General features: G+C 42.7%; 1 protein-coding gene across 5 annotated transcripts in view; it reads right to left on the bottom strand.

The window, feature by feature from the left end:
* Positions 1 to 27,557, bottom strand: part of JAK1 (Janus kinase 1) — a 241,161-nt gene that overhangs the window by 36,620 nt on the left and 176,984 nt on the right. For all 5 annotated transcript variants that reach the window (XM_033915500.1, XM_033915502.1, XM_033915498.1 and 2 more), the window contains 3 exons: positions 14,403 to 14,595; positions 13,530 to 13,654; positions 6,156 to 6,328 (listed from right to left, as the gene is read on the bottom strand). In XM_033915500.1, coding sequence (XP_033771391.1) covers positions 6,156 to 6,328; positions 13,530 to 13,654; positions 14,403 to 14,595 — 491 coding nt within the window. The remainder of the gene's footprint in view (positions 1 to 6,155; positions 6,329 to 13,529; positions 13,655 to 14,402; positions 14,596 to 27,557) is intronic.

The following is a 27,557-nucleotide window of genomic DNA, read 5'->3' as shown; positions in this document are numbered from 1 at the left end:
ATAGATTGATTTGGATGAAATTCAGTGACATCTTTTGGAAGGAACTTTGGATGGATGCGAAGCACAACTCTGTCATGATGAAACAATGTGAATGGTGGCTCCGCCACCAGTGCTTGAAGTTCACTTACTCTTTGAGCAGAAGTAAGGGAGATGAGAAAAACCACTTTCCAAGTGAGGTATTTTAGATGAGTCGAAGCCATTGGTTCAAAAAGAGGCTTCATAAGTCTAGAGAGAACAACATTGAGATCCCAAACTACTGCAGGTGGTTTGAGAGGTAGTTTGACATTGAAAAGTTTTTTCATGAATCTGGACACCAGAGAATGAGCACTTAGAAGTTTACCATCAACTGAACTGTGAAAAGCATTGATAGCACTGAGATGAACTCAAATCAAAGTGGTCTTGAGGTCTGAATTGGATAAATGTAGAAGATAATCTAATACTGTAAAGATAGAGGTGTATATAGCATCATGATGATGAAGAGTACACCAAGTGGCAAACCATGTCCATTTCAGCTGGTAACACTGCTGTGGTTTTCTTGACGCTTCTTAAAATAAGTCTGACAGGATGAGAAAGATGCTTCCCAACCAATGTCAGCCCAAGTGGTATCAAGCTGTCAGGTGTAACAACTGAAGATTGGGATGCAGAAGAGATCCATGACTCTGCGTGAGAAGAGATGGAGAAACTGGAAGAGTGATTGGTTCCTTGATACTGAGTTGAAGTAGAAGGGAGAACCAGGGTTGCCTGGGCCACCGAGAAGCTATCAGAATCATGGTGGTTGATTCTTGTTTGAGCTTGACAAGCATCTTGAAGATGAGAGGGATTGGAGGAAACGTATAAAGAAACTTGTGTGTCCAATCCAGAAGAAATGCATCCGGTTCCAGACGTTGGGGAGAATACTGCTTGGAGCAAAACTGGGGCACCTTGTGATTTGGGGGGGGGGGGATGCAAACAGTTTTATCTGAGGAGTCCCCAGAGAGAGAATATATAATCAAAACTGCAGAGTTGAACATCCACTCGTGTGGAAGAAACCTGCTGAATCTGTCTGTAAGAGAATTGTGTTCCCCTTGGATGTATACTGCTTTCAAAAATATGTTGCGAGAAATCGCCCATTTCCAAATCTTCTGAGCCTAAACTAAACTAAACTTTAAGTTTGTATACCGCATCATCTCCATAAAGATAGAGCTCGGCATGGTTTACAGGTAATTAAAAAAATGAGGGAAAGACATAATAAGAAATTAGAAGTTATGAAGAGGATAGCTAGCTTTACATTTTAAATAGATAGCTTTACGTTTTGGAGAAAAGCAAGGTTTTCAGATGCTTTCGGAATAATTGGAATGAGCCTAGGTTCCGCAGCGGGGCAGGGAGGTTATTCCAAAGATTGATGGAAGATGGTAAGTCTGATTGCAAAGCTGAATCAAATTCTCTTGTCTTTGATGAGGGAGAAATGCTATGGTTTTAGCAGAGTTCCGATAAATTGGAGATTCTGATAGGGTTGAAGTTGATATTTGTGTAAATTGATTTTGAACCCCAACTGCTGAAGGAAGAGAATTGTCAACCGAGTTGCTGCCATCACCCATTGCGAGGTTGGGTCCTTAATCAGCCAATCATCCAGATAAGGAAACACCTGGAGACCATGAGCTCTCAACTCTGCCACTACAACCAGGCACTTGGTGAATACTCTGGGAGAGGATGCAAGGCCAAAGGGTAGGACTCTGTATTGGTAATGGTGCTGTGCCACCAGAAATCCAAGGAATTTCTGGGAGAACAGATGCACTGGAATACGAGTGTAAGCTTCTTTCAGATCTAAAGAACAGAGCCAATCATTGCGATCTAAGAGGGGATATAAAGTTGCTAGGGACAACATCCGAAACAATTCCTTCACTAAAAATTTGTTCAGGTTCCTGAGGTCTAAGATTGGACGTAGACCTCCTGTCTTCTTTGGAACTAAGAGCATAAGAATTGCCGCTGATGGGTCAGACCAGTGGTCCATCGTGCCCAGAAGTCCGCTCATGAGGCGGCCCTTAGGTCAAAGACCAGTGCCTTAACTGAGACTAGCCTTACCTGCGTACGTTCTGGTTCAGCAGGAACTTATCTAACTTTGTCTTGAATCCCTGGAGGGTGTTTTCCCCTATAACTGTCTCCGGAAGAGTATTCCAGTTTTCTACCATTCTCTGGGTGAAATACCGGGAGTAAAATCCCCAATTCCTCTGGAGAAGTGGAACCTCTTCTATTGCACTGAGAAGAGGAGATTCTATCTCTTGAAGAAGAAGAAGGGATGTTTGTTGAGGTTGGAAGAGGACTCTCTTGGAGAATGATCTGAAGTCATAATGACAGTGAAGAGAGTATCCCTCTTGAATGACTTTTAGAACCCAGAGCTCAGTAGTTATTCCTTTTCAATGGTAACAATACAATTGGATCAGACCTACGATTGGTTGAAGCAGAGGCTGGAAAAGAGGAACAGCTGCTATGCTCTCTAGAAGCTCATCAAAATGACTGAGCAGGCTTTGAAGGAGCTGCTGATTGAGCTTTCTGAGGGCACTGTTGCTTCTGCTTTTTCTGCTGCGGTCAAGGAGAAGCATTTGGTTTTGAAGAAAAACGCCTTTGATATGATGAAGAAGGATTAAAAGATTTAGAAATTGAAGGCTTAGGCTTGGATTTAACCAAAGCATCCCAATGTTTCTCATGTCAGTGAGCCTTTGTGTAGCATTTTCAGTAGAGTCACCAAAGAGCTCATCTCCTAAGTAGGGAATGTTAGCTAATCTGTCTTGAAGATTGATATCTATATTTGAGACTCTTAGCTATGCGAGACGTCTCATGGCCATTGACATAGCTGAGGCTCTGGATGTTAAATTCAAAAGCATCATAAGCCAATCTCATCATATACTTTCTAGCTATGGTAAGGGTGTGAAATATATAATGAAATTCCCACAGATGTTGAGAAAGAATGTATCAAAAGAAGACAATTTTCGAACTAGATGCTTGATATAGCAGGAGAAATAGAAATTGTAGAGAGACAAAATGGCGTTGTAGTGGAAGGATACTCTAAGTTATTCTCCTGCCAGAGAAAGCTTTTTCTTGTGGTACAGCTCTTTGAGCAATAATTTGTTATGCCTAAGAGACGAGGCAGGTAGTACTTACGGGTTTCTTCATATCCTCGCCCCGGGGCGTTCTTGCTGAGCCAGATGCAAAGGAAGCGTCGGCACTAGGAAGCAAGATTTCACTTAGTCCCACAGGACCAGCACCTCACTTGCAGCAGCAAGAGAGGGGAATTTCGGCAGCAATGTCAGCAGTGGATTCTTCGCTACTTCTGGCGCTATCGGGCTCGCTGGCTTCACCGGAACTCGTGGCTAGAAGATCTTTGGTCAATGGAGCTCCAGCAGAGAGAGGGGAATTACCAGCATTACAGTCCCTTGTTAGACCTGCTGAGATTACTTTGGACACTATTTGGACTGCGCTAGACTCTCTTTACAAGGTATGTCTGGGAATCTTTCCTCTTGTTCAGGCTCAAACTTTGAGGTTGGAAAAATTTGAAGAGGACTTGACGTCCCAGGGAGAAAAAGTTAATTCCTTAGAACAGTTGGTGCAGGGAATAAAATCTTCTACTGGAACCATTCTGCAGGACAAACTTCTGATGTCGAGAAAAATAGAAAATCTTGAGAATTATACCAAAAAATTGAATTTAAGTTTATTAAAATTCCCTAAGACACCGACTATGACACCTAAAAAAACTTTTAATAAGTTTCTGAAAGAAGTTTTTAAATATCCCGATAATGGACTACCTCCTCTACATAAAATTTATTTTTTGCTAGTTTCTCAAAAAAAGCCTTACTCTTCTGATCCTGAGGCTTTCCCTCAGGCAACGACAGCAGTCCATTGGATATCTCAAATATACTGGAGAATTCTCAAGAGGAAGTCATTTTGTGTTCAATACTCATAATATTTGTATTTCATCAAGACAAGGAAACACTTCTTCGCCTTTTTTTTAGGTTGAAAGAAGTCGTCTTTTTCAATAGTAAAATTTCGATGTTTGCAGATGTTTCAAGAACTATACAAACAAGAAGAAAAAGATTCCTGGAGATGAAAGATAGCATGAAAGCATTGGGAGAAAAATTCCAACTATGATACCCTTGTAAATGTATGATCTATTTGGATCAGAATTCTTGTGTATTGTATGAGCCCTCCCAATTACAATTCTTTTTAGAGGGGAAAGGGGTAATATCACAGATTGCCAAGAGTGAGCCTTAGTATGCAAGTCCATATTATAAATGGGGATGTGTCACTAGTTTTTTTTAGAAATTGTTTCATTATAGTATCATTCCTTCTGATTGTGAAATTGTCTCTCTCCATAATGAGAACTATACAAGAGTCTTGATATTGTGAAAGAAATTGTTGATTTGTTTATAATTTCTTTTTATTTCAATGTGATAAGACTCTTGTATCTGATCAATATGTATTGTATTGAAATATGAATAAAATGATAAATATATAAATATATAAAAAAAAGAAAAAATAGAAATTGTAATTTAGTACTCTGTTCACTAACATGGAGTTTTGGTACAGACGGCATCCAAATTTGTCCATAGTGCGCCATTCATGCCCTGGTGACACTGAGGCACAGATTTTTGACATAGTAGATTTTTTCAAAGTGGACTCCACCACTAAAGACTGGTACTGAAGCTGTGGTTTGTCAAAACCTGGTGAAGGAATGATCTTATACAGAGAGTTTAATTTTCTAGGAGCCACTGTAATGGTGAGGGGCGTTTCCCAATTCTTGTGAAGAGTCTCTTTAAGAATGCCATGTAAAGGTAATATGAGAAGTTCTTTAGGAGGCTCATCATAATCTAAGGCCTCCAAGTATTCAACAGAATCAGCTTCTAACTTGACTGGTAGCTCTTTTCTCAAATGCCTAATAAATTTAGTGAAAGGAAGTCTTTCAGTAGGAGATTTAGCCCTTGATTGAGACTTCTGTAGAGACTTTTCCAAGGGAGTGTCATAAGCCTCCATTGCAGGCTCAGACAAATTCTTAACTGAATCAGACTGTAAGTCAGAGTCATAACAGGGCTTTGGCGAAGGAGTGCGATAAGAAGATCGATGCTTACGCCAGTGCCAGTCTAATGACAATGATGAGGTATGACGCGAAGCTCTTTTTCTCTTTGAAGAATGTGAGGGAGAGCGATGTTTTCTTTTGGAAGAACAATGCTTACTGCATCAAGAGGAGGAAGAGGAATAACGATGTCTTGATAAACTGGATCAATGCCTAGATGGAGAATTGGGCCTACGATGTTTAGGTGTGGAGTATCGATGCCGTTCCAGAGAACCAGTTGCGGTACCACTAGATCTAATAGGCTGATGCTGGGCCAGTACCGAAAGAGTCAATACTGGGATAAGCAATTTGAAACCATCTCCCAACTCCACTTGGAAAAGCACATTGAGCTTTTCACGAAAGGAAAGCACCTGTATTTCTGGCTTATCTGCCGGTACCATCGGTGTCGTGGCTTGCCTAGGAGAGGGTGACCTTGATTAGGATGCACACCTCGATGTTGAGGCAAGCCGTAATGGTGGTCGTCACTGTTTGGTCGGCATCAAGGGACTCGATGCTAGATTGACTTGCGACGCCAGTTGGGAAGCTGATGGCTTTTTAGCTGGCTTACCAGATGGGAGTGAGGTCTCCCGACGCTGGTGTTGATATCACTGACGTGTCACTTCCGACAAGGTAGAGGAAAGGCCCTGCCGGGGCTGGCCGTGAGCAGCCTGTTTTCATTACTGCCTCTGCTGACTGACGCTTCTTCGGTGAGGAAGGTCCAGGAGACCAGACCTACATGGAGGGCGGGCAGACCACCCGGTGTGGGGGAGGTGGACCAGAAGGGGGAAAGGTCCAGCACGGTGCAGGAGATAGATGGATTCTGGATCAGAAGGGAGAGAGAGAGAAAGTGACCCAGAAAGAAGGGGAGAACATATGTTGGACCTACAAGTGGGTGGGAGGATGATAGAGCAAGGTGAAAGGGGAGACAAAACTATTTTTTTAAAGTTAACTCTCAAGCAACCAGAAACTACAGATATCCAGCATCCATCAATCCCCATGGGTGCTGGATAACAGAGTTTACTCTATGCAAGATACTCATTGTAGATTTAAATGGATATCAACAGCAAATTACCAGAAGACAGGACTGTCAAGATCATCTTTAACAGTATAATACTCCTTATCATTTTCAATTGTTTTGGTCAGCCCAAAATCTCCAATTTTCACTCTGTTCTCATTCTCAACAAGAACATTTCTTGCCGCCAAGTCCCGATGTACATACTGACGAGAACCCAAGTAATCCATTCCCTAATGAAATTAAGAAAAAAATGAGTTTGCAATTTTTCTTATTTGATATTCTACATATACAGCTTTCCTCATGTGCATTGCATCAAACTGATAACTTTTCAAATATAAATAAGAATCACTTGAAATCCAAGGCACCCTTTTCCTGCAGTGCTCTATCATCCCACTGAATCCATATAAGTGCTATGGGATTCCACCGTGCCTATCTGCTTCACCTTTCTTGGTTCTGTGAAAGTTTTGTTTAATATGGACATTTATATTTCACTGCTCTTGGAAAGTTCAAGGTAGATTAAAAAAAAATTACTACATAAAACTTACATCTCAATCCTAAAATACATTAAAGAATATAAAATAGACATTAGTAGTTAATCTAATTCAGTATGAATTATTGAAATAATCATATCTTGAAGGCAAGCCCACATTCCTTATTATTAGAGCTGCATTTTGATTAATCAAAATTAAAATAAGCATAAGAACACAAAAATAGCCTTACTGGGTGAGACCAATGGTCCATCAAGCCCAGTAGCCCATTCTCACGGTGGCCAATCCAAGTCACACAAGGAGTAGCAATATTCAATGCTACTGATACAGGGCAAGCAATGGCTTCCCCCTATGTCTCTCTCAGTAACAGACTATGGACTTTTCCTCCAGGAATTTGTCCAACCTTTCTTAAAAGCAGCTAAAGGTATGTTATCACCCCTCTCTTCCCCCCATTATAGCTCCTTGTGAATCTGGGCAAGTCACTTAACCCTTCGTTACCCAGAGTCACAAGGAGCTACAGTGGGAGAAAAATACCTTTAATTGCACGTTCACAATTACACATTTTAATTAACATGCAGCCTAAAAAATTTAAAGAACAAAAAGTAATGAAAGATAATAAATACAAAATACAAACTGAAAAATAAGAAATTAAAGAATCTAAAACAGCATGCAGAATTAGATATAAACAACATTACAGTTTGCACAGCCTACTTCAGAAAAGCAAGCCTACTTATTAGGAAAAAAAATCTTGATTTAAAGGCAAGGCATTCCAGGCTTCTGAACCCCATCCTAGGATAGTTTTATATCTAGTTTCCTGTAATCTAAAATGCTTAGCAATGGGGAAGCAAATGTATTTCTTCCGCTGAACATGAATGCCTTTTCTGTATATATATTGTGATATGTAAGTATCAATACAACCTGAAGCCATTTCATACAATATTTTAAATACAGATAGTAACAATTTAAACATTTTGGCCCAGATTCTATAAAAGATGCCTAAAGGTAGTCACCTAGGGCAGGATTCACTAAACCTCCAAACTGTGCATGATCTGTTTCCTATTGCATGCCGGCCGACTGATTCAGTAAAGGCCTTCATGCAAATGGAGACAATCTTTAGCACGCCCCCTACCTACGGCCAGAGCGATCCCTACTCATGCGCACACCCTGACATTAGTGAAAGGAGAAGCAGCCTACTGTCACTGCTGTCAGGGCTCAGCCCAGTACAGATCTCTCTTGCCTGCTCCCAGACTCTCCTGCTCTCTGCCGCTGTTTCCTGCAGTGCAAGCCCATGGTTTTAAAGCGGGCCTGCACTGCGGAGAACAGCGGCAGAGAGCAGGAGAGTCCGGCAAGCAGGCAAGAGAGATCGGGCTGCCTCGAAGCTGTGCCCCGAATCTTCCTGCCCCGACTCTCCCTCTCTCGCCCCAAATCTCTCCTGCCCTTCCTCTGAAGGGAGTCTGTGGTTTTAACGTCAGAGAAGGGGCAGGACCGTGGCAGAGAGAAGACAACTCGGACAAACTATGGCAGCTTACAAAGATCGCTAGAGCCAGCAATCTTCTTCTGCAGGGCAGGCTGCTGAATTTTGATAAATTAAACACGCAGTCCTTCATGGGGGGGTGCAGGCCTTCCGGGGGGAGGGGTGTGTAGTCCTTCATGAGGGGGTGCAGGCCTTCCGGGGGGAGGGGAGGTGTAGTCCTTCATGGGGGGATGCAGGCCTTCTGGGGGGTACAGACCTTCAGAAGGGACAGGCAGGCCTTCCGGGGGGGGGGGGGGGTTGTACATGCTTTCAGGGGAGGATGCAGCCTTCCAGAGAGGGTGCAGGCTGGTCTTCAGGGGTGGGGTGTAGGCCTTCAGAGGGGGTGGGGTGTAAGCATTTAGGGGGGGGACATGCAGGCCTTCAGGGGTGGGGTGTAGGCCTTCAGGAGGGGTGGTACATGCCTTCCTGGGGGGTGCAGGCCTTCAGGGGGGACAGGCTGGTCTTCAAGGGTGGGGTGTAGGCCTTCAGGGGTGGGGTGAGGAGGGGTGGTACATGCCTTCCTGGGGGGTGCAGGCCTTCCTGGGGGACAGGCTGGTCTTCAAGGGTGGGGTGTAGGCCTTCAGGGGGGTGCAGACGTTCAGGGGAGGGGGCCCTGGTGTAGAAGTACATGAAGGGAGGGAGGGAGGGAGGAAACGTAGGGTTCAAAGAGACGTGCATATGCCGGACTTTAGGGGGAAGAAATAATGGGTCTAAAACAGAGGAGAGGGAGAGAGATGGTGGACAATGGGATTTAGGGATGAAAGGAACAGAAAGGGAGAGATGGTGGACCCTGGGTTGGTGGGGAAGGAGGGAGCAATGCTAGATGAAAGGGTAGTTGAGAGAAGGTGGATCTGTGGATGGAGATGAAAAAAAGGAAAGATGCCAGACCTCTGGGAGAGGGAAGGGAAACAGAAGGGGAGGACAGAGATGGAAGATTGATGGTTAGCACAGAGAAAGAAGAAGGAAGGAGATCCTGGCAAGCAAGTTATCAGAAGACAACCAGAGCCTGGGACCAACAAGATTTGAATAATGACCAGACAACAAAAGGTAGAAAAACTAATTTTATTTTCTGTTTTGTGATTACAATGTGTCAGATTTGAAACGTGTATCCTGCCAGAGCTGGTGTTAGACCGCGAATGTGAGTTAGGATTTAACAGAGAGAGGAAAAGTCTTTTTTGTTTGTTTATTTTATTTACACCACAGCACCAATGTGGTTAGGAGGGGGCAAAGGGGGTGAAGAGGCTATAAAAGGGGTGAAGAGGCTATAAAATAAACCCAACAGGATGTTTTAAAAAAAACACCCAATTGGGCAGGAAAATCGAATCGAATCGAAAAATCGATTCAATAGGCTGAATCGAATTGAAATTTTTTTTCCTGAATCGGGCAGCACTACAAAAGAGGTAGGATAGTTGGTAAAAATATCATCCAGAATTTTTCTCTTTTGAGGCAGGCATTTAGAGGTCTGAGGTCCAGAATGGGTCATAGACTTGAGTCTTTTTTGGAAATGAGGAAGAAATGGGAGTAAAATCCCCGATTTTGCAGACTTAGAGGTACCTCTTCAATGGCATTGTTGTTTAGTAGAAGAGTGACTTCTGCTGCAAGTTGCAAAATGTGCTGATGAGGAACCACAGAAGGTGGAGGAGGTTGAGAGGGTGTTACCTTGGGAAAGAAATTGAGAAAGTAACCCTGTGCCACAATGGAGAGAACCCACTGATCTGTCATGATAGCTTGCCAGGTAGAAAGTAATTGAATTAGCCGCCGCCACTCCTCCCCCCAGGGCAAATGGTTAAAAACCAGGCGAAGGCTTTATAGCCGGAAGCTGAGGAATAGATGGCTGCTTCCTGTCTCTTGGACACTGTTTAGGTAGAAAGAATGCAGATGATTGGTTTCTTTGTGGACTAGGATGGTTGTATGGTGCAAATCTACGTTATGGGTAATATTGTTGAAAAAACTGTTGATAAGGCGGTCGGAAAGTAAAAGAAGACAAGGGTCGTTGAAATTGGTGAGACTGCTCAGAAGAACGTGCTGAGAGTTCCCTACTAGTAGAAGAATCTTCTTTCAGCTGGGAAACCATTACTTTGACCTCTTCACCGAAAAGACTATCACCCAAGCAGGGAGCATCTGCTAATCTTTCATGCAGGTCTTCCCGGAGATCAGACACCTGCAACCATGCTGAGCGTCTGGATGCTATAGTGACTGCTGCAGTTCTAGATAGACATCGTAATTAGTCTTGATGAGGTGATATGTAGATTCCTGCAGGGCAACTAGAAGATTTGGGAAGTCTTCAGGGGTTGCAGAATCCAAATGCTGCAAAATAAGAGTGTTGAAAATGTAGAATTTGCAGCTGATGGGCACTTATTTTTAAAGACAGCATAGAACCTTGATACACCTTGCGACCCATGGAATCAAGAAATTGAAGGTCTCTACCCGGGGGTGCAGATAAAGGTCCCCTTGAGACTTTAGCTTTTTTGCTAGCTGACTGACACCACTGATTGATGAGGCAATTAAGGCATGTCGTGACCAGGAGAGTTATGAACTTTATATTTAGTCTCCAAACGTTTTGACGCTGCGGACACCAAAAAAGGTTTTTGCCAATTTTCTAGTTGAAGGTCCTGCAAAACATGATGTACTGGTAAGGCGACAAACCTTTTTGCTAGAGTCTTACAAGATTGTAGAATAGCTTGAAATTCCTTGCTACCAGTAGGAATAGCCGCCTCATTCAGGCTGTGTAAGGAAGAAACTTTTTGTATAAACTTTGGATAGGCATACTCTTCAGAGGAGCTCGGCTGAATAGGCTGCTCCGGCTGAATAGACTTTGGTAGGATGCTGGATTCTGACCAGGCAGGAGGAGAGTGAAGTTCCTGTCTTGGAGAAGAGCATACAGGTGTACCCGGAGCACATGACAGAAGAGGTGAAGGTAGCACTGAAATGGAGAGTAAAGGTTCCTCAGGGGTGACCTGCTGAATTAAATGTGAAGCTGGTTGAGCTGGCTGAACAGAAGGAAGCTGGTGAGAAGGATGTAAAAAAGAAGCACTATCCAGCATAAGCTTTTGACACAAAGAGAAAAAAAACAGACATAGCCTGGAAAGACTATTCCATGTGAAGGCGTTTCTATTTGCACAGTAGGCAGAGAAACCCTTTTTGGGGGACTAGTCTCCAGTTCTAGCATAGGATAAGGCTCCCCTTTCTTTTAACACTTTTAAAAGACTTTAAAGCAGTACCTGTATTCTTTGAAAGAGCAGGCTGCAGCACAGGATAGGACTGCGAGGCTGAGGCTGCGGGAGCTTTTAAATGTTTTGAAGTGGAAGATGCTTTTGAAGAGGAGCTCCATGATAAGGTTGACTCAAATGGAAGAGAAGAAGTTAAATTTCAGTCCCGCGTCAGGAGCTTCTTCTTCTATCTCCCTGACAATATTGCCGTTTTTTTGTTTTCATGTGGCTTAGGTTGGCTGCCCTCCCGTTGCAGTACCGAAACAGGGTCTTGAGGGGAGGGAGCAAACGGCAATGTTGGCGTTTGTTGCCGACTTGCCTGAGGAGAAGTTCCGGCACCAATTAATTGCAAGCTGCTGTTCATCGCGGCTCTGAAGAGGAAGTGAGAAAAAGAGGCTTCGTGGTCCTAGCGCCCTCCCATTAAAACAGCAGCGCTAAAATTGAAAAGGTTTAACAGCTAAAAAAAAAGAGTTGTATGCTATGAAGCAGGCTCCTCAGTCAATCTGATTTTTTTTTTTTAAACGCTTGGTCAAGACTCACCATTTCTCTCTATTTTAGTTGTTGTTAGTTTTTATTATTATTAATTAATTTTTTTAAAATTTCTTTCCTGTCAGTGAAGAAAATTTGAGGAGAGAACAGGGGAGAGCTGCGACTTGTCAGGAGAAAAAAAACTGGCATTCCAAGGGGAGGGGCGATGGGAATACTGACTCCCGCACATGCCCAGTAAGCGTAAAGCTTACTTAGCTAGGGGAGAGCACCGGCACATAGGCTTCGTCAGCGGACTTCACCTACAAGTGTCTCTGATATCCCCTGCTTGTCTCCAGAGAAATTCTTTTTCATAAGAGAGTAGTGGATGCCTGGAATGCCCTCTTGAGGGAGGTGGTGGAGATGAAGACAGTGACAGGATTCAAAAAAGCATGGGATGAACATAAAAGGATCTCTAATTAGAAAACAAATTGTATAAAATGAACTAAGGCTTGTACTGGACAGACTTGCATCATCTGTGTCCCATATATGACAATTCGGTTTAGGATGGGTTGGGGAGGGCTTCGATGGAAACTCCAGTAATTTGGAACAGTGCTGGGCAGACTTTTATGGGCAGTATTCCACAAATGTCAAGATGGTTTTGATAGGCTAGAGTGAGCTTTGTCAGCAACTCCAACAGCTGGAGCTAAAGATAGTTAAAGGTTTATGTCTCAAAAATACCAAAGAGAACAAGACAATGTAACCGTGAATGTATAATGCGTGTGGCTATTGGCCAGACTAGATGGACCATTTGGGTCTTTATCTGCTATTATTTACTGTTACTATGTTTTTATACCATGAAAACCTTTTGGCTGAAATCAGACAGCACTAACCCTGACCCTTGGAGTAGTACTATGAGATTACCACTACAGGTTGAAGCTGTCATTTTGAAGTTTGAGCTGACACAAGCAAGAGGATTCTTCAAGGTAGACCTGAGGGAAAGCTACATCAGGGGTGGCATCTCTGGGAGGGGGAGGATGCTCTTAGAGAGCCTTTGAAAGGAGGGTTCTTCAGGAGAAAGGATGCTTTTGGAATGGAGCTTTGGAAAGGGGTGAATGCTCTTGGAGAGGGACTTTGGAAGGTATCAGCAAAATTTATTCCCCCTCCTCGATATTCAGCCCACTACCCGTTTTGCTAATCAGATCAATTTAGACCATGGCAGTTAGAAGGTATTATCCAGGTTGCAATGAAAATGCTATTAACTGTGATCAGAATTTTTAAATTGGGCGATAAATCACATTTAAAATTTTTGATTGAATAGCAGATATAATTTTTAATAGTATTTTTCTCCTTATACTTTAATACTGCATATTGTGGATATTTCAACAGTCATACTTTGACTCAGTCTATTTCAAATGACATGCTGATAAAGAACCAGTTTTACCTTGATATTATAAAGAAGGTCTCAGGCTGCAAATATAAATTTTATTTGATACACTGGTGTTCCTTTGTGCATTCTCAAAAGTTTAGTTACACAGAGTTAGCAAAAACATGATGCGAGAGCCAGTGTTAGAGTAAATTATGTGATATGGAGAAAAGAACTTATAATGTAAAATGTTATGTAACCTCAATGAGACCAATTCAAGAGCTCACCTCTCAGCCATAATTCAGATCTAATAAAGGATAAAATTAAAAGCATAATTTGAAAAAGAAATGGTATGGCACAATTTGCTAACTACTAAGTTTATAAACTCACCTTGCTTATCTGCACAGCATATTTTAGTTGTTGTTTTAAGCTTATTTTGCTCTTATTCCGGGGTAGATATTCTTTCAGACTTCCAAGAGGAAGAAACTCCATGATCAGTTTAATTCCGCTACCACCTAAAAATATATATTTACTTAGTTAATTTGTTAATAAAGGTAAATGAAACCCTACCATGCATTACCTGCAAACATTACAGGGTGATAAGGACAGGTTGTTCACCCTCTCCAAGGTTAAGAGAATGAGAGGGCACTCTCTAAAGTTGAAAGGGGATAGATTCCGTACAAACGTAAGAAAGTTCTTCTTCACCACCCAGAGAGTGGTAGAAGACTGGAACGCTCTTCTGGAGTCTGTCATAGAGGAAAACACTCTCCAGGGATTCAAGGCAAAGTTAGACAAGTTCCTGCTAAATAAGGGTGTACGCTGGTAGGGCTAGTCTCAGTTAGGTTGCTGGTCTTTGACAGGAGGGCCGCTGCGTGAGCGGACTGCTGGGCATGATGGACCACTGGTCTGACCCAGCAGCAGCAACTCTTATGTTCTTATCTACAGAGCATAAGGTAGCAAACTTCTTTACAAGAAGCAGCACAAAGGAATCTATTTCTGATGTTTGATAAAGGCATTTCAACTGCAAATCCAGGAAATATATGTGTGTTTATGTTTATTACAATCATTTGTTATACTGCTTGTCTTTTTCAATTTTAAAAAGGAAAAAGGAATGCCATAAACTTGACAGGACAGAAATTGGTCATACAGAGACTCTTAACTACCTAAAATCAAAACTATTGATCTCACCGACATTTTTGTGTATATAAATTTGCATGCAAAAGTGGCTCTTAATAAATCTTGACAAAATAAATAAATATTTACCATCTTCAGTGCATATTCCTTTGTACTTTACAATATTTTCATGGTACAGATTCCTCAAAATTTCAATTTCTTTCTTCAGGTCTGCTATGTGATTACCACCACTCTCAGGCTTCAGTGATTTCACTGCAACCAGTTCTCCCGTGTTATCCCCTTCTGGGTCATATCTGCATAGCTCAACTTTTCCAAAATGGCCCTGATTTGAAATGAAGGATAAATATGTATTCTCTCATTAGAACCTTTCCAAAATACTGCAGAATGCAAAATGCCGTTGATAACAAAGACAAGTGCAGGGCATTGCAGGTTGCTCAAAATGCAGCAGCAAGATTGATAATGAGATTATTGAAATATGATCACATGTCACCTTACCTCCAACAATTGCATTGTCTACCAGTTGTTTTCAGAATACAATATAAAGAGTAATGATTTGTCATCAATTCTTGTTTGGAACCATCCCTGAATTATTTAAGAGTAATATGTCAAATTATTTACCAAACAGATCATTACGTTCCGAAAAGTTAGCTTTACTGAAAACAAATGCTAACCCAAAGTATGCTGAGGTTAGTAAAATGACCTTTTGTTGTGCAAGAGTTAAACTATGGAATTCCCTTGTAAGCCAAATACGAAAATGCTGTGAAAAAGGAAATTTTAGAAAACTGCTTAAGACATAATTATTTGTAGATGCTAATACTGAGTATTGTTATTGATTCATTTCTTACATTTAAGGATCAGCTAAATTCTCTTGTTAAAAAGTGTTGGTATTTTTTAGCCTCTGTATCCCGAGAAGAGTGAGAGCGCTCTTTCATCAGCAACAGTTCTCTGTATTGGTTCAGTCAATTATCTTGTCAAGGTTGGATTATTGCAACTCAATGTACCTAGGTCTCTCAAAGGTCAGTCTGCAGAGACTTCAACCGATACAGAGCACTGCTGCCAAGCTCATTTTTGGTAAGAATAAATTCGATCATGTAACACCATTGCTCAAGGAATTACAGTGTATCTTAGAATTCAATTTAAGTGTATTGCATTTAAAATTCTCTTTGGCATTTTTATTATTTTGGTCCCTTTAGATTGGAATGTACATAGATCTCATCTCGCTAGGAGTTCAAATAAATTTAAACTTACATTTCCTTCCTTTAGGGGTTAAAGCAGAACTTTCAAGAGATTCAGCCACTCTTTCATTTTCAAACTAAATGAGCTCTGGAATGAGTTACCGCTTTCACTTAGAAGTCTAGGACCCTTTGTTTTATTTCGGAAAGCTCTGAAAACTTTCTTGTTTACTAAACACAAAACTAAGCCATTCTAGATTACATTCTTCTTCTATATTTATGTATTATACTTACATTACTGTAAACCAAGTCTATAAAATTAAGTTTTAGTTTAGTTTCTAGACAATAACTCTTTCAGTTGTTGGTTGAAGAACTTTGTGACCCTTTGTATAAACCTTTTGTGTGATTTTGTAGATGGTTCTTGGAAAATTATTTATCTGTTTGTTTGATTAAGTTTTAACAATTTTATATAAGTAAAATTATGTAAACTGTTTAGTTTTAAACGGTATATAAATTTTAAAAATTTTAAATTTAAGAATTTTAAAAATAAATAAATACATTTATTTTAATTGCACACAAGGCTCATTACCAGTTCAGTATGAGTAGTGGCAACAAAATAGTAAAAAAATTGTTTAACAGAAGAAAAACTGGATTTATTTATTTTTTATTGTAAACCTGTGGTCTGTTAACGCTCACACTAGTATATACTGGACTATATGCTATTGTAGGATGTGACACTATTAGTACACTATTGACTTTTTGCAGTCTCTTGAGGCTTTCAATGTCATTACAGACACAGTGGTAGATGCTTGGAACAGTCTCCCGGAAGTAGTGAATTCAAGAAGGCGTGGGATACGCACGTGGGATCTCTGAGAGAGAAAGAGATAATTGTTACTGCGGACGGGCAAACTAGATGGAACATTTGCCTTTATCTGCCATCATGTTTCTATTAGCAATTCTATGGTGACCCATTTTAGCAGCAGGTATTTCGCTAGGACCAAATTTTTGATGGCACCAGAACTTACATCCCCACCCATGGCTATGGCTTAGTTGAGAGAACCTTCCCAGCATTAAGAAATTTAAGAGGGCTTTTGGTTTCCAGCAATGGTGGTCAGACATTCAATGCCAACTCAACTTCAATGCCAAAAAATGCAAAGTTATGCACCTGGGCAGCCAGAATCCATGCAAGTCTTATACCCTTAATGGCGAGATCCTAGCAAAAACGGTAGCAGAACGAGACTTGGGGGTAATCGTCAGTGAGGACATGAAGTCTGCCAATCAAGTGGAGCAGGCTTCGTCCAAGGCAAGACAAATCATGGGCTGCATACGAAGGGGTTTCGTCAGTCGTAAGGCGGAAGTCATTATGCCATTGTATAGATCCATGGTGAGGCCCCACTTGGAATACTGTGTGCAATTCTGGAGGCCGCATTATCGCAAGGATGTGCTGAGACTGGAGTCGGTGCAAAGAATGGCCACCCGGATGGTCTCGGGACTCAAGGATCTACCATACGAAAAACGGCTTGACAAATTACAGCTATACTCGCTCGAGGAGCGCAGAGAGAGGGGGGACATGATCGAGACGTTCAAGTATCTTACGGGCCGCATCGAGGCGGAGGAAGATATCTTCTTTTTCAAGGGTCCCACGACAACAAGAGGGCATCCGTTGAAAATCAGGGGTGGGAAACTACGAGGTGACACCAGGAAATTCTTTTTCACTGAAAGAGTGGTTGATCGCTGGAATAGTCTTCCACTACAGGTGATTGAGGCCAGCGGCGTGCCTGATTTTAAGGCCAAATGGGATCGGCACATGGGATCTCTTCACAGGGCAAAGGTAGGGGAGGGACATTAAGGTGGACAGACTAGATGGGCCGTGGGCCCTTATCTGCCGTCTATTTCTATGTTTCTATGACATATTTGAGAGCAGCTCTGTGGCTCTACCCCCAAGAAGAGTGTACTACCCTTTCCCTGAGGTGTTCATTTGATTGTGGATTGATCTAATGAGTGACAGAGGGGTTCCAGAGAGACTCTGGAGAGATGCTGAAGCAACTAAAATCGCAAATTGGCCCCCTCCAAAAAAGATACAGTATGTATGCATGCAGCAAGGCTGCCAGAGCAGGCAAAAGTTGGCGCAAAAGGGAGTGTGAGTTCACTACTGGCTATGGTCTGAAGGAACATGCAAGCGGTATCTGGAAACTTGGAGGTGGACAGTGACCCAGTATGCATGAAGTTTTTAAAAGAGTTTCACAAGGCAGAGAAGGAAATAGCAGACCTGATCACAGCAAGGCTGAAGGACAAGTTTGAAGCCTTCTCAGCTTGGTTAGAGGAGTTGGAAGCCAAAGTAACAGAGTTGGAGGAGGACTAGGCAAAAGACAAGCAGAAGAGAGTGCTTAATGGTATTTAGAGTTTGGAGGAGCTGCAAGGCAAGCTTGAAGACCAGGAGAATAGAAGTCAATGCTCCAACCTATGTATAATTACTCTTCTGAAAAGTTATGAAGGTAGCAACCTTATGTCCAGAAATTATGATAATCTTGCTTTCCTTACACAGTCGTTACACCACCCTATAAAATCGAGCGGATGCTAGGGAACTCAGGCCTAAGCCAGATCCTTCTATGCCACTGATGGCACCTAGTGGTAAAACTAGTATGATACTGAGCTCATTTTGAAAAAAGCAAAGTGTGACAAATCCTGTAAATTCAATATGGACTTATGTATTTTCCCCAATATAAGCCTGGTTACTGAATATAAAAGGAATCCAGGGAAAAGGAGTTCAAGTAGGAATGTGGTTCCCTACACAGCTACTTGTGACATGTGGAGATAAGACTTTCTGTACACACCAAAGGAGGCAAAGGCCTACCTCAAAAGCCAAATGACCTAGTACCAAACAAATAAATCATGGGAAAGAGCGAGATGTTGGGGTCTGTGTTGGAGAAAAAAGGCCTTACTTCTGTACTGCGACGATGGATTCTAGATGGATATCTCTGCTGTTCATCTAAATCTCAAGGGGGTATTTTAGAGGCGTGGTTTGGGTGGAACTAGAGCAGACTTATGACTTAGAAGGTTTTCTGCCAAAATCAAACATTTTAGAATAGGTCCAGAGAACAATTTGGATGTATGGGGCTAGACCTATGTTTTAACAACAAATAAGTGCCAAAAAAGGGGCACAAACTGACCAGATGACCGCTGGAGGAATACAAAATCCTCCCCCCACTCCCCGGTGGTCATTGACCATGTACATAAGTACATAAGTACATAAGTAGTCGCCTCCGCCGGGGCAGACCAGAGGTCCATCCAGCCCAGCGGTCCGCTCACGCGGCGGCCCATCAGGCATATTGCCTGGTCAGCGGTCCCTGACTAATTTTATTGCCTACCTCTACAGTTATCTCTAAACCTTCCACTGCTCTTATCTGTACCCCTCAATCCCTTTGTCTTCCAGGAACCTATCCAGGTCATCCTTGAAACCCTGTACTGTGCTATTCCTTATCACGGCCTCCGGAAGGGTGTTCCATGTGTCCACCACCCTCTGTGTGAAAAAGTACTTCCTTGCGTTTGTTTTAAACCTGTCCCCCTTCAATTTCATCGAGTGACCCCTTGTTCTTGTGGTTTCTTTCAAATTGAAAAATCTGTCTTTGTCAACCTTTTCGATGCCCCTCAGGATCTTGAAGGTCTCTATCATATCTCCTCTGAGTCTCCGCTTTTCCAGGGAGAACAGCCCCAGCTTCTTCAGTCTGTCAGTGTATGTAAGGTTTTCCATACCCTTAATCAGTTTAGTTGCTCTTCTCTGGACTCCCTCAAGCATTGCCATGTCCTTTTTGAGGTACGGTGACCAGTACTGTACACAGTATTCCAGATGCGGGCGCACCATAGCCCGGTACAGTGGCAGGATGACTTCCTTCGTTCTGGTCGAGATACCCTTCTTAATGATACCTAACATTTGGTTTGCTTTCCTGGAGGCTGTGGCGCATTGTGCCGACGCCTTCAATGTCGTGTCTACCATCACTCCCAAGTCTCTTTCCAGATTACTGACCCCTAGCATTGATCCCCCCATTTTGTAAGTGAACATCGGGTTCCTTCTCCCTATATGCATGACCTTGCATTTCCCTACATTGAAGCTCATTTGCCACTTTTTCGCCCATTCTTCCAATGTCGTAAGATCCCTTTGGAGATTTTCGCAGTCAACCGTGGTTTCAACCTTGCTGAATAGTTTGGTGTCATCTGCAAATTTGATGACCTCGCATTTTGTTCCCGCCTCCAGGTCGTCAATGAATATGTTAAACAGGAGCGGTCCCAGCACCGATCCTTGAGGAACCCCGCTCGTGACCCCTTGCCAGTCCGAGTAATGGCCCTTTACACCAACCCTCTGCTTCCTGTCTGCCAGCCAGTTTTTGATCCATCGGTGGACCTCCCCGTGTACCCCATGGTTCCATAGCTTCCTGAGCAACCGCTCATGTGGTACCTTATCGAAGGCTTTCTGGAAGTCTAGGTAAATTATGTCTATGGGTTCTCCTTTGTCCACCTGGTTGTTTACCCCCTCAAAGAAGTACAACAGGTTTGTGAGGCACGACCTACCCTTGCAGAACCCATGCTGGCTCGACCTTAGCTGTCCATTTTTTTCGATATGGTCACAGATGCTGTCCTTAATCAGTGCCTCCATCATCTTTCCCGGGACCGATGTGAGGCTTACCGGCCTATAGTTTCCCGGGTCGCCCCTCGAACCCTTCTTGAAGATGGGCGTGACATTAGCTATTTTCCAGTCCTCCGGGATCTCTCCAGTTTTTAGGGATAGGTTGCATATTTGCTGGAGTGTCTCTGCTATTTCATTCCTTAATTCCTTGAGCACCCTTGGGTGAATGCTATCCGGACCTGGCGACTTGTCGCTCTTTAGCTTGTCTATCTGCCTGAGGACATCCTCCTGGCTCACCTCTAATTTGACCAGCTTGTTATCTTGATCTCCATTTTCTATTTCCTCTGGTTCCGGAATGTTGGATGTGTCCTCCCTCGTGAAGACCGACGTAAAGAAGTCATTTAACTTGTCAGCTATTTCTTTTTCCTCCCTCACTACTCCCTTTCTATCCCCATCATCCAAGGGCCCCACTTCCTCCCTCGCTGGTTGCTTCCCCTTTACGTACCTGAAGAATGATTTGAAATTTTTTGCCTCTCCCGCTAGTCTCTCTTCATATTCCCTCTTTGCTCTCCTAACCACTCGGTGGCACTCCTTCTGGCTTTCCTTGTGTTCCTTTTGGTTGGCCTGCGTTTGATCCTGTTTCCATTTTTTGAACGATGCTTTCTTGTTACTGATCGCCTTTTTTACAGCTGCCGTTATCCATGCTGGGTTCTTTATTCGATTTTTCTTGCACTCTTTTCTGAACCTGGGGACGTACAGGTTCTGTGCTTCGTGCACCGTACGCTTGAGCAGGGTCCAGGCGCTTTCTACGGACTCTACCTTCCTTGTGCTGCCGTTGAGTTTCTTCCCCACCATTTTCCTCATTGCATCATAATTCCCTTTTCTGAAGTTGAGCGCTGTTGTTGTGGTTCTTTTCACCCTGGATGATCCCAGTTCTAGTCTGCACTGGATCATGTTGTGATCGCTGTTTCCCAGTGGGTCTAATACCGCTACTTCCTTTGCAGGTCCCTCCAGTCCACTGAAGATTAGATCAAGAGTAGCTTCTCCTCGTGTAGGTTCCATGACCAGCTGTTCCAGGAAGCAGTCCCTCGTGGCTTCCAGGAATTTGGTCTCTCTCTCGCAACTTGAGTGCCCGATACTCCAGTCTATCCCAGGGTAGTTGAAGTCTCCCATCACCACCACACTTCCATTCTTGCATACCTGCCGCATGTCCCAAAGAAACATGTACCAAAGAAACATTGACCATGTCCCAAAGACCCGTCCCAAAGAAATGAATGAAACAGTACAAACCTGCTTGTATGACAACTTCAGATGTTCTGGCCAGTCCTATAAGAGCAGAACGCAGGTCTCTAGAGAAGGGGACCCAGGCTCATATCCCATTCTCACTGCTACACTCACTGGACCATCAAATGGATGCCTCCTGCAGGCATAAGGGCTATTGTTGTGGTATACAGTTGGGTCCAGTAGGTTTTGGAGGACTCACCACACAACATAAGGGGGCTATGGTGAGATGTGTACTTTAGATCTGTTATGTGAAGTTCACTGCAGTGTCCCCTCAGGTGCCCCACTTCTCTGCTAGGATGTTTATGTGGCCAGTCTACTAAGAATGCTGGCCTTACTGGAGATGCAGTTAATCTAATCTAATCTAATCTAAATCTTGGGTTTATATACCGCATCATCTCCGCAGATGGAGCTCGACACGGTTTACATGGTTAGGGAAGGAACGGAACTCCAGTGGAATTATATAAGTATGAGAGAAGAGAGGTTGGTGTGAGAGTGCCAGGAGCGGGACGGGGTTACGTTCTGGAGAAGAGCCAGTTGCCTTTAGAGCTAGAGCCTGTTTTCCAAACCACAGGCCACAGTAATAATCAAGGAGGACAACAGCAACAAAAGTTCAGACTCAACTAGCTGTAGTGCTTTGTTTGACAGAAAAGAATCTACAGCTGCAGATCTTCTGGAAGAAGGAAATAACACATAAGGGAAGATTAGGTTCTTACCTCAATAATCTTCTTTCTAGTAGAAAGGCATGTGAATCTTGAACCAGTGGGTTATTTACCTCTAGTCACAAGCTGTATAGAAGGAATCCTCTACATTTTTTTCTCTCCCAGCTCTGCCTCCTGCCTCACTGGGCTGTGTTGTAGTTCCTCAGTTGTACCAAAGCAGTTGGCAATCACTGTAAGAGGAAAAATAAGGAGGTGAAGCACAAAGAACTTCAAGAACAACCACTTCTGTTCAGCTCTGCAATCATTAAAGTGCAACAAATTAATGCAAATAGGAACAAACTAAATAAGGTGGAAACAACCAAGCTATCTGCCTGAGTACAACCAGCACAAACACTTAATGTAGTTCTCAAAGTCTCTCATTTGCCTCTTTGCAACAGAGAGATATCTTATCTCTCTTCGGACCTGTCTGACAGGAGAAAACCCAACATCTGAAAATTCATATATATCTGAGACAGGAAGCAGGCTAAATGAAATCTGACAGGGTGGGCCTTCAGGACTCGCATGCCTTTCTACTAGAATGAAGATTATTGAGGTAAAAACCTAATCTTCCCTTCTAGTAGGATGTACCAAAGCAGTCCCCCAAGATTAGGGCAGGGCAGATGAGCTTGCTGCCAGCACCAAGGATCCAAAAGCAGTGTCCACTCATGCTGCCACATCCACTCTGCAATATTTTGTGAATGTATAGAAGGTTGACCAAGTGGCCACCTTACTATCTCCTCAGGCAGAACTGCCTGGAACTCCACCCATGAAGATGCCACTTTTCTGGTAATGTGTGCTCTTAAACCAGTCGGTTGTGTCTTACCACACCCAATGTACTCAGAAGAAATGGCCATGCACATCCATCTTGAAATGGAAGTTTTATAAGCTGGCCTCCCCAGGCGGTTAGGACTTGTTAGAACAAAGAGATGATCCAAAATACGAAAATCATTTGTCACCTCAAGATATTGGAGGAAGACTTTCCTCACATCCAACAATGTCAAAACTGTGTCTTTATTCTTCAAGCTGGTGATGTCAGCAGGAGTTATAGAAAAGAATTGTCTTTCTCTTTGAGAAAACCCTGAATGGGTGAAACTCTATAATCTGAGGCTTGTTCCCGTTTATATAATTATATAAGAATAAAAGAAAAAAGAAAACAGATCACTCTCAGTGTCATTTTGGCTTATATCGGCAGTTTCACACGTTGTATTTAATTGATAGGTAACCACCAAGTTTTCTTTATTTTACTGTTGAATATCCAGTAGCCATTGAACCATTACTCAGATTCTGATCGTTTCTCTGACCATCCGGTTGGAGAGATCACAAATAAGTCCAATAGAGGATGATAAAATTTGAGCTTGTAACCTTCTTGAATAATGTCCAGCACCCAGTGGTCCGAGCAAATCCTTTCCCAGGCCTCCCAGTAAGCAAACAACCTCCCCCCTATCCAAAGGGTCCGGGGTTACTGTTCTGGTGTCAATGGGATTTCTTAGAAGGTGCTGCAGGGTGCTAACCAGAGGATTGAGCTCTTCTGGAGCAGCCAAATCTCTGCCAAGAGCTTTGAAATGACCTCTGTGCAGAGGACCCCGCTGAAGATTGTCGAAACCATCATGAGCCATGAAAATTATGACTTGACCCCCCAATGGGCACATGGTGTACTGTTTGGCAAAGACTTAAGGGGTATAATCTGTCACAGTGGGTCATGAGACCATCCATCCCCTTTTCAAATGTGTGGACAAGTCTGATCTTCATTTGGAGTGTTATTTCCTTGCCTCTGAATACTTTGTCAAGAGACTTCTTTGAAGAGTGACCAAGTGCTATTCTGCTGAGTATTTCTTCCCTGCTAGTTGCTTCTTGGTTTAAAAAAAAAAGTTCAGGAGATTGAAATCCTTCACAACTTCTATTCTATCACCTTCAGGCTCAAAATCTTCATCATTTTCCAAGTTCATGATCTTCGTCTTGTTGTTCAGTTCTTATCCCATATTATGATTTTCAGCTTTGACTTTTCTCAGCATGTCTTCTTTGCTACTGGTGATAAGCGTTATATTATCTCCATAGCCACCAACTTTGAAACCAATTCTCGCTTCTTCCAAATTTGCTTTTCTGAAGATGACTTCACATTAAAGGCTGAACAGGAAAGGTGACAAGATGTACCCTTGCCTGTCAAAATGTTTTATTGGAAACCAATCAGTGTTGGCATCTTCAGTTCTCACTGCAGCTTCTTGATTTTCATAGAGGCTCTCTATCAGCTGAGTTATGTGTTTGGGTATTCCCACTTGTGTTAGAGTTCTCCATAGTTTATCATGATTCACACGGTCAAAAGCTTTGCTATAGTTGATAAAGCAAAGGTATAGGGGTTTTTGGTATTCTTTGCTATTCTCCAATATCCATCTAACACTGGCTATAATCTCTCTTGTTCCTTGATCTTGGCTTTCTTTCTCTTCTGGAGTGTTTAAGCTGCATCACTAATTACGGTTTTGATGTCATTCCATAACTCCTTGGGCCATCTCCTGTATCAGACAGACAAATCTGTTGTTTAGTTTTATCCAATAGTCTGATGAAATATTTTCAGTCATATTTTGGGAGGTTTCTAATGATCTTGTGAAGCTTTACTTTGATCTTGCACGTTAAAAGCTCGTGGTCGCTTCCACAATCAGCTCCTGGTTTAGTCCTTGCAGTCAAAACTGCAGATTTCCATCTCTGCCCTATGTAGATGTAGTCAATTTCAATAAATGCCATTTGGAGAGGTCTATGTGTACTGGTGACGTTTGTGGTGTTGGAAATGCATATTCATGATTGACAGTTGGTTCATTTTGCAAAACTGTACTAAGTTATCACCAGATTCATTTCTTTCTCCTATGCTGTGCTTTACAACCACTGCATCTTCAGGTGTACTTACTTCCTAATCTTCTGCATCTGTTATTGGAGAATATACTTGGATCAAGGTGACATTGATAGAGTAATGTCAATCTGTCTACAGGGAAAACCTATTACTTTTAGTATATGTAAACCCCTTTGATTGTCCCCACAGAAAGGTTGTATATCAAAAATCCTTACCCATGTTCCTAAACCCATGAATGTTACCCTAGACTCTTTATTACATTACATTACTGGCTTATATTCCGCCTGTACCTTTCAGTTCTAAGCGGATTACATCAGAACGATAACTGGACATTTCCAGGAAGAGAAATACAAATTACAATTAAGGCGTAAGGTCTAAAGCAATTTTGATGAGTAGATTCTAAGAGGGGGAGAGAGGGAAAAGGAAGGGATTAGGACGTTTGGGTGAATTTCTTGAATAGTAGGGTCTTGATTTCTTTGCGGAAAGCCTTGAGGTCAGTTGATGCTGTCAGTAGGTTGGTGATGGAGGGGTCCAATTTAGCTGCATGTGTTGCAAGTAAGTTGTCATACATCTTTTTGCGTTTAGTTCCTTTAAAAGGGGGGAAGGAGAAAGGGGATTGGGTTCTCCTCTGTCTGGTTGAGAGGTTCCTGTTTAGACGGTTGTTTAGGTGGGTGGGTGCCGTTCCGTTTAAGGTTTTGAATAACATACAGTATAGTTTGAATTGGATGCGGGCTTGTATTGGAAGCCAGTGTGAGTCTAGGAAGGCGTTGGTGATGTGGTCAAATTTTCCAAGGGAATAGATCATTCTGAGGGCAGTGTTCTGCACGGTCTGTAGTTGTTTTATTAGGTAGGTAGGACAAGAAAGGTAGAGGATATTGCAGTAATCCAATAGACTTAGGACTAGGTATTGAACTACGAGTCTGAATTGTTCTTTTTCAAAGAATTTTCTGATTTTGCGAAGGTTGCGCATGGTGAAGAAAGCTTTTTGTGTGATTTTGTTGATTTGCACCTGAAGAGTGCAACCTCTGTCTACTGTTACTCCAAGGAGTTTGAGAGTGGGTTGTAGGGGATATTTGGTGGTTTTTATTTCTAGCTCAGTTATAGAAGGGGTTTTGTCCTTTTCAAGCAGTAGAAATTTAGTTTTATCTGGGTTGAGCTTCAGTTTATGTTCTGTCATCCATTTTTCCACTGCTTCTAGAGTTTTTTCCAGGGTGCCTGATTTGGTGGGGTCTTGTATGTCAAAGGGGGGGGAGTATGGTGATATCGTCTGCATAGCTGAATGAAGTTACTTTGAGTTTGTCTAAAAGGGTACCGAGGGAGGAAATATAAAGATTGAAGAGCATGGGTGACAGTGGGGAACCTTGGGGTACTCCGCAGGGGTTGGTCCAAGGCTCCGATATAAGATCCTTTGTTTTTACTCTGTATGTTCTTGTTTTAAGGAATCCTTGAAACCAGTTGTATACTTCGCCTGAGATCCCTATTGCTTCTAATATCTGAAGACGTATGGTGTGGTCGACCAGGTCGAATGCGGCAGAGAGGTCGAGTTGAATTATCAGCATCCTTCTTCCTTTGCTAAGGTGCTGTCTGGCTATATCTAGAAGGGAAGCTAGCAGTGTCTCGGTGCTGTGGTTAGATCTGAACCCCGATTGAGTTGGGTGGAGTAGGTTGTGGTCTTCAAGGTAGTTGGTGAGGTATTTGGCAACCAGACCTTCTATTAGTTTAACATATAATGGAATTGAGGTGATGGGTCTGTAGTTGGAGGGGGTGTCTATTGGTCCTTTGGGATCTTTCAGTATTGGGGTGATTATGATTTCCCCTAGGTCTTGTGGGAATTGGCCTTCCGTGAGAGTTGTTTGGATCCATTGCAAGAGGCAAGCTCTAAATTTGGGGGATGCGTTTGTCAGTAGATATGACGGGCAGTTGTGCAGGTCGCATGACGCTCGACTGTATTTTCTGTAGAGTCTGTTCATGTCCAGCCATTGCACCTTTGTAAAGTTGGACCAGTGCCTGTCAGCTGCAGTGGCTTCATCTGTTGTAGGGTTTATTATGATCTTGTCTAGGAGGGACGGTGAGTTGTTGAAGGAGGCTCTAATATTGGCGATCTTATTCTTGAAATGGTCCGCTAGTTGGGTGGCCGTTGGAGGGTGGATTCCTTGAGTGGTTAGGAATGGTTGAGTGTCGGTGAGGTTCTTCACAAGTTGGAAGAGTTTCTTTGTGTCTAAGGATTCTGTGCCTATTAGTTTGGAGTAATAAGCTCTTCGTTTTTCCTTAAGTTTGATCTTGTATTGTTTTATTAGGTTTCTCCAAGCTACTTTGGTTGGTTCTTGGTTCTTTTTTTGCCATGCTCTTTCTAGTTGTCTGCAGTGTCTCTTTAGTTGAAGAAGTTCTGTGTCGAACCATTTGTCTGAAGATCTGCAGAGTTTGTGTTTTGTCTTTTCTGGGGCTAGACCGTTCAAGGTTGTTTCACTCAGCGAGCGCCACTGGTGAATGAATACATCGTGGTCTATGGAGATGATTAATGGGTCTACTGTGGTCCAGAATGTAGAAGGGTAGATTTTTGGTCGGGTTTTGAAGGAGGTTTTGTGGGTTTCGTGCTTGTTTGTGCTTTGAGTCCAGTTGATGTTGAAGGTGAATTTGAAGTGGTCAGACCAGAGGGAGGGGTGCCAGGCC

Source organism: Geotrypetes seraphini, chromosome 12 (assembly GCF_902459505.1).
Source record: "Geotrypetes seraphini chromosome 12, aGeoSer1.1, whole genome shotgun sequence".
Taxonomy (NCBI): Eukaryota; Metazoa; Chordata; class Amphibia; order Gymnophiona; family Dermophiidae; genus Geotrypetes; species Geotrypetes seraphini.
The sequence above is the reverse complement of the archived record's forward strand: the minus strand, read 5'-3'. Positions and strand labels throughout refer to the sequence as shown.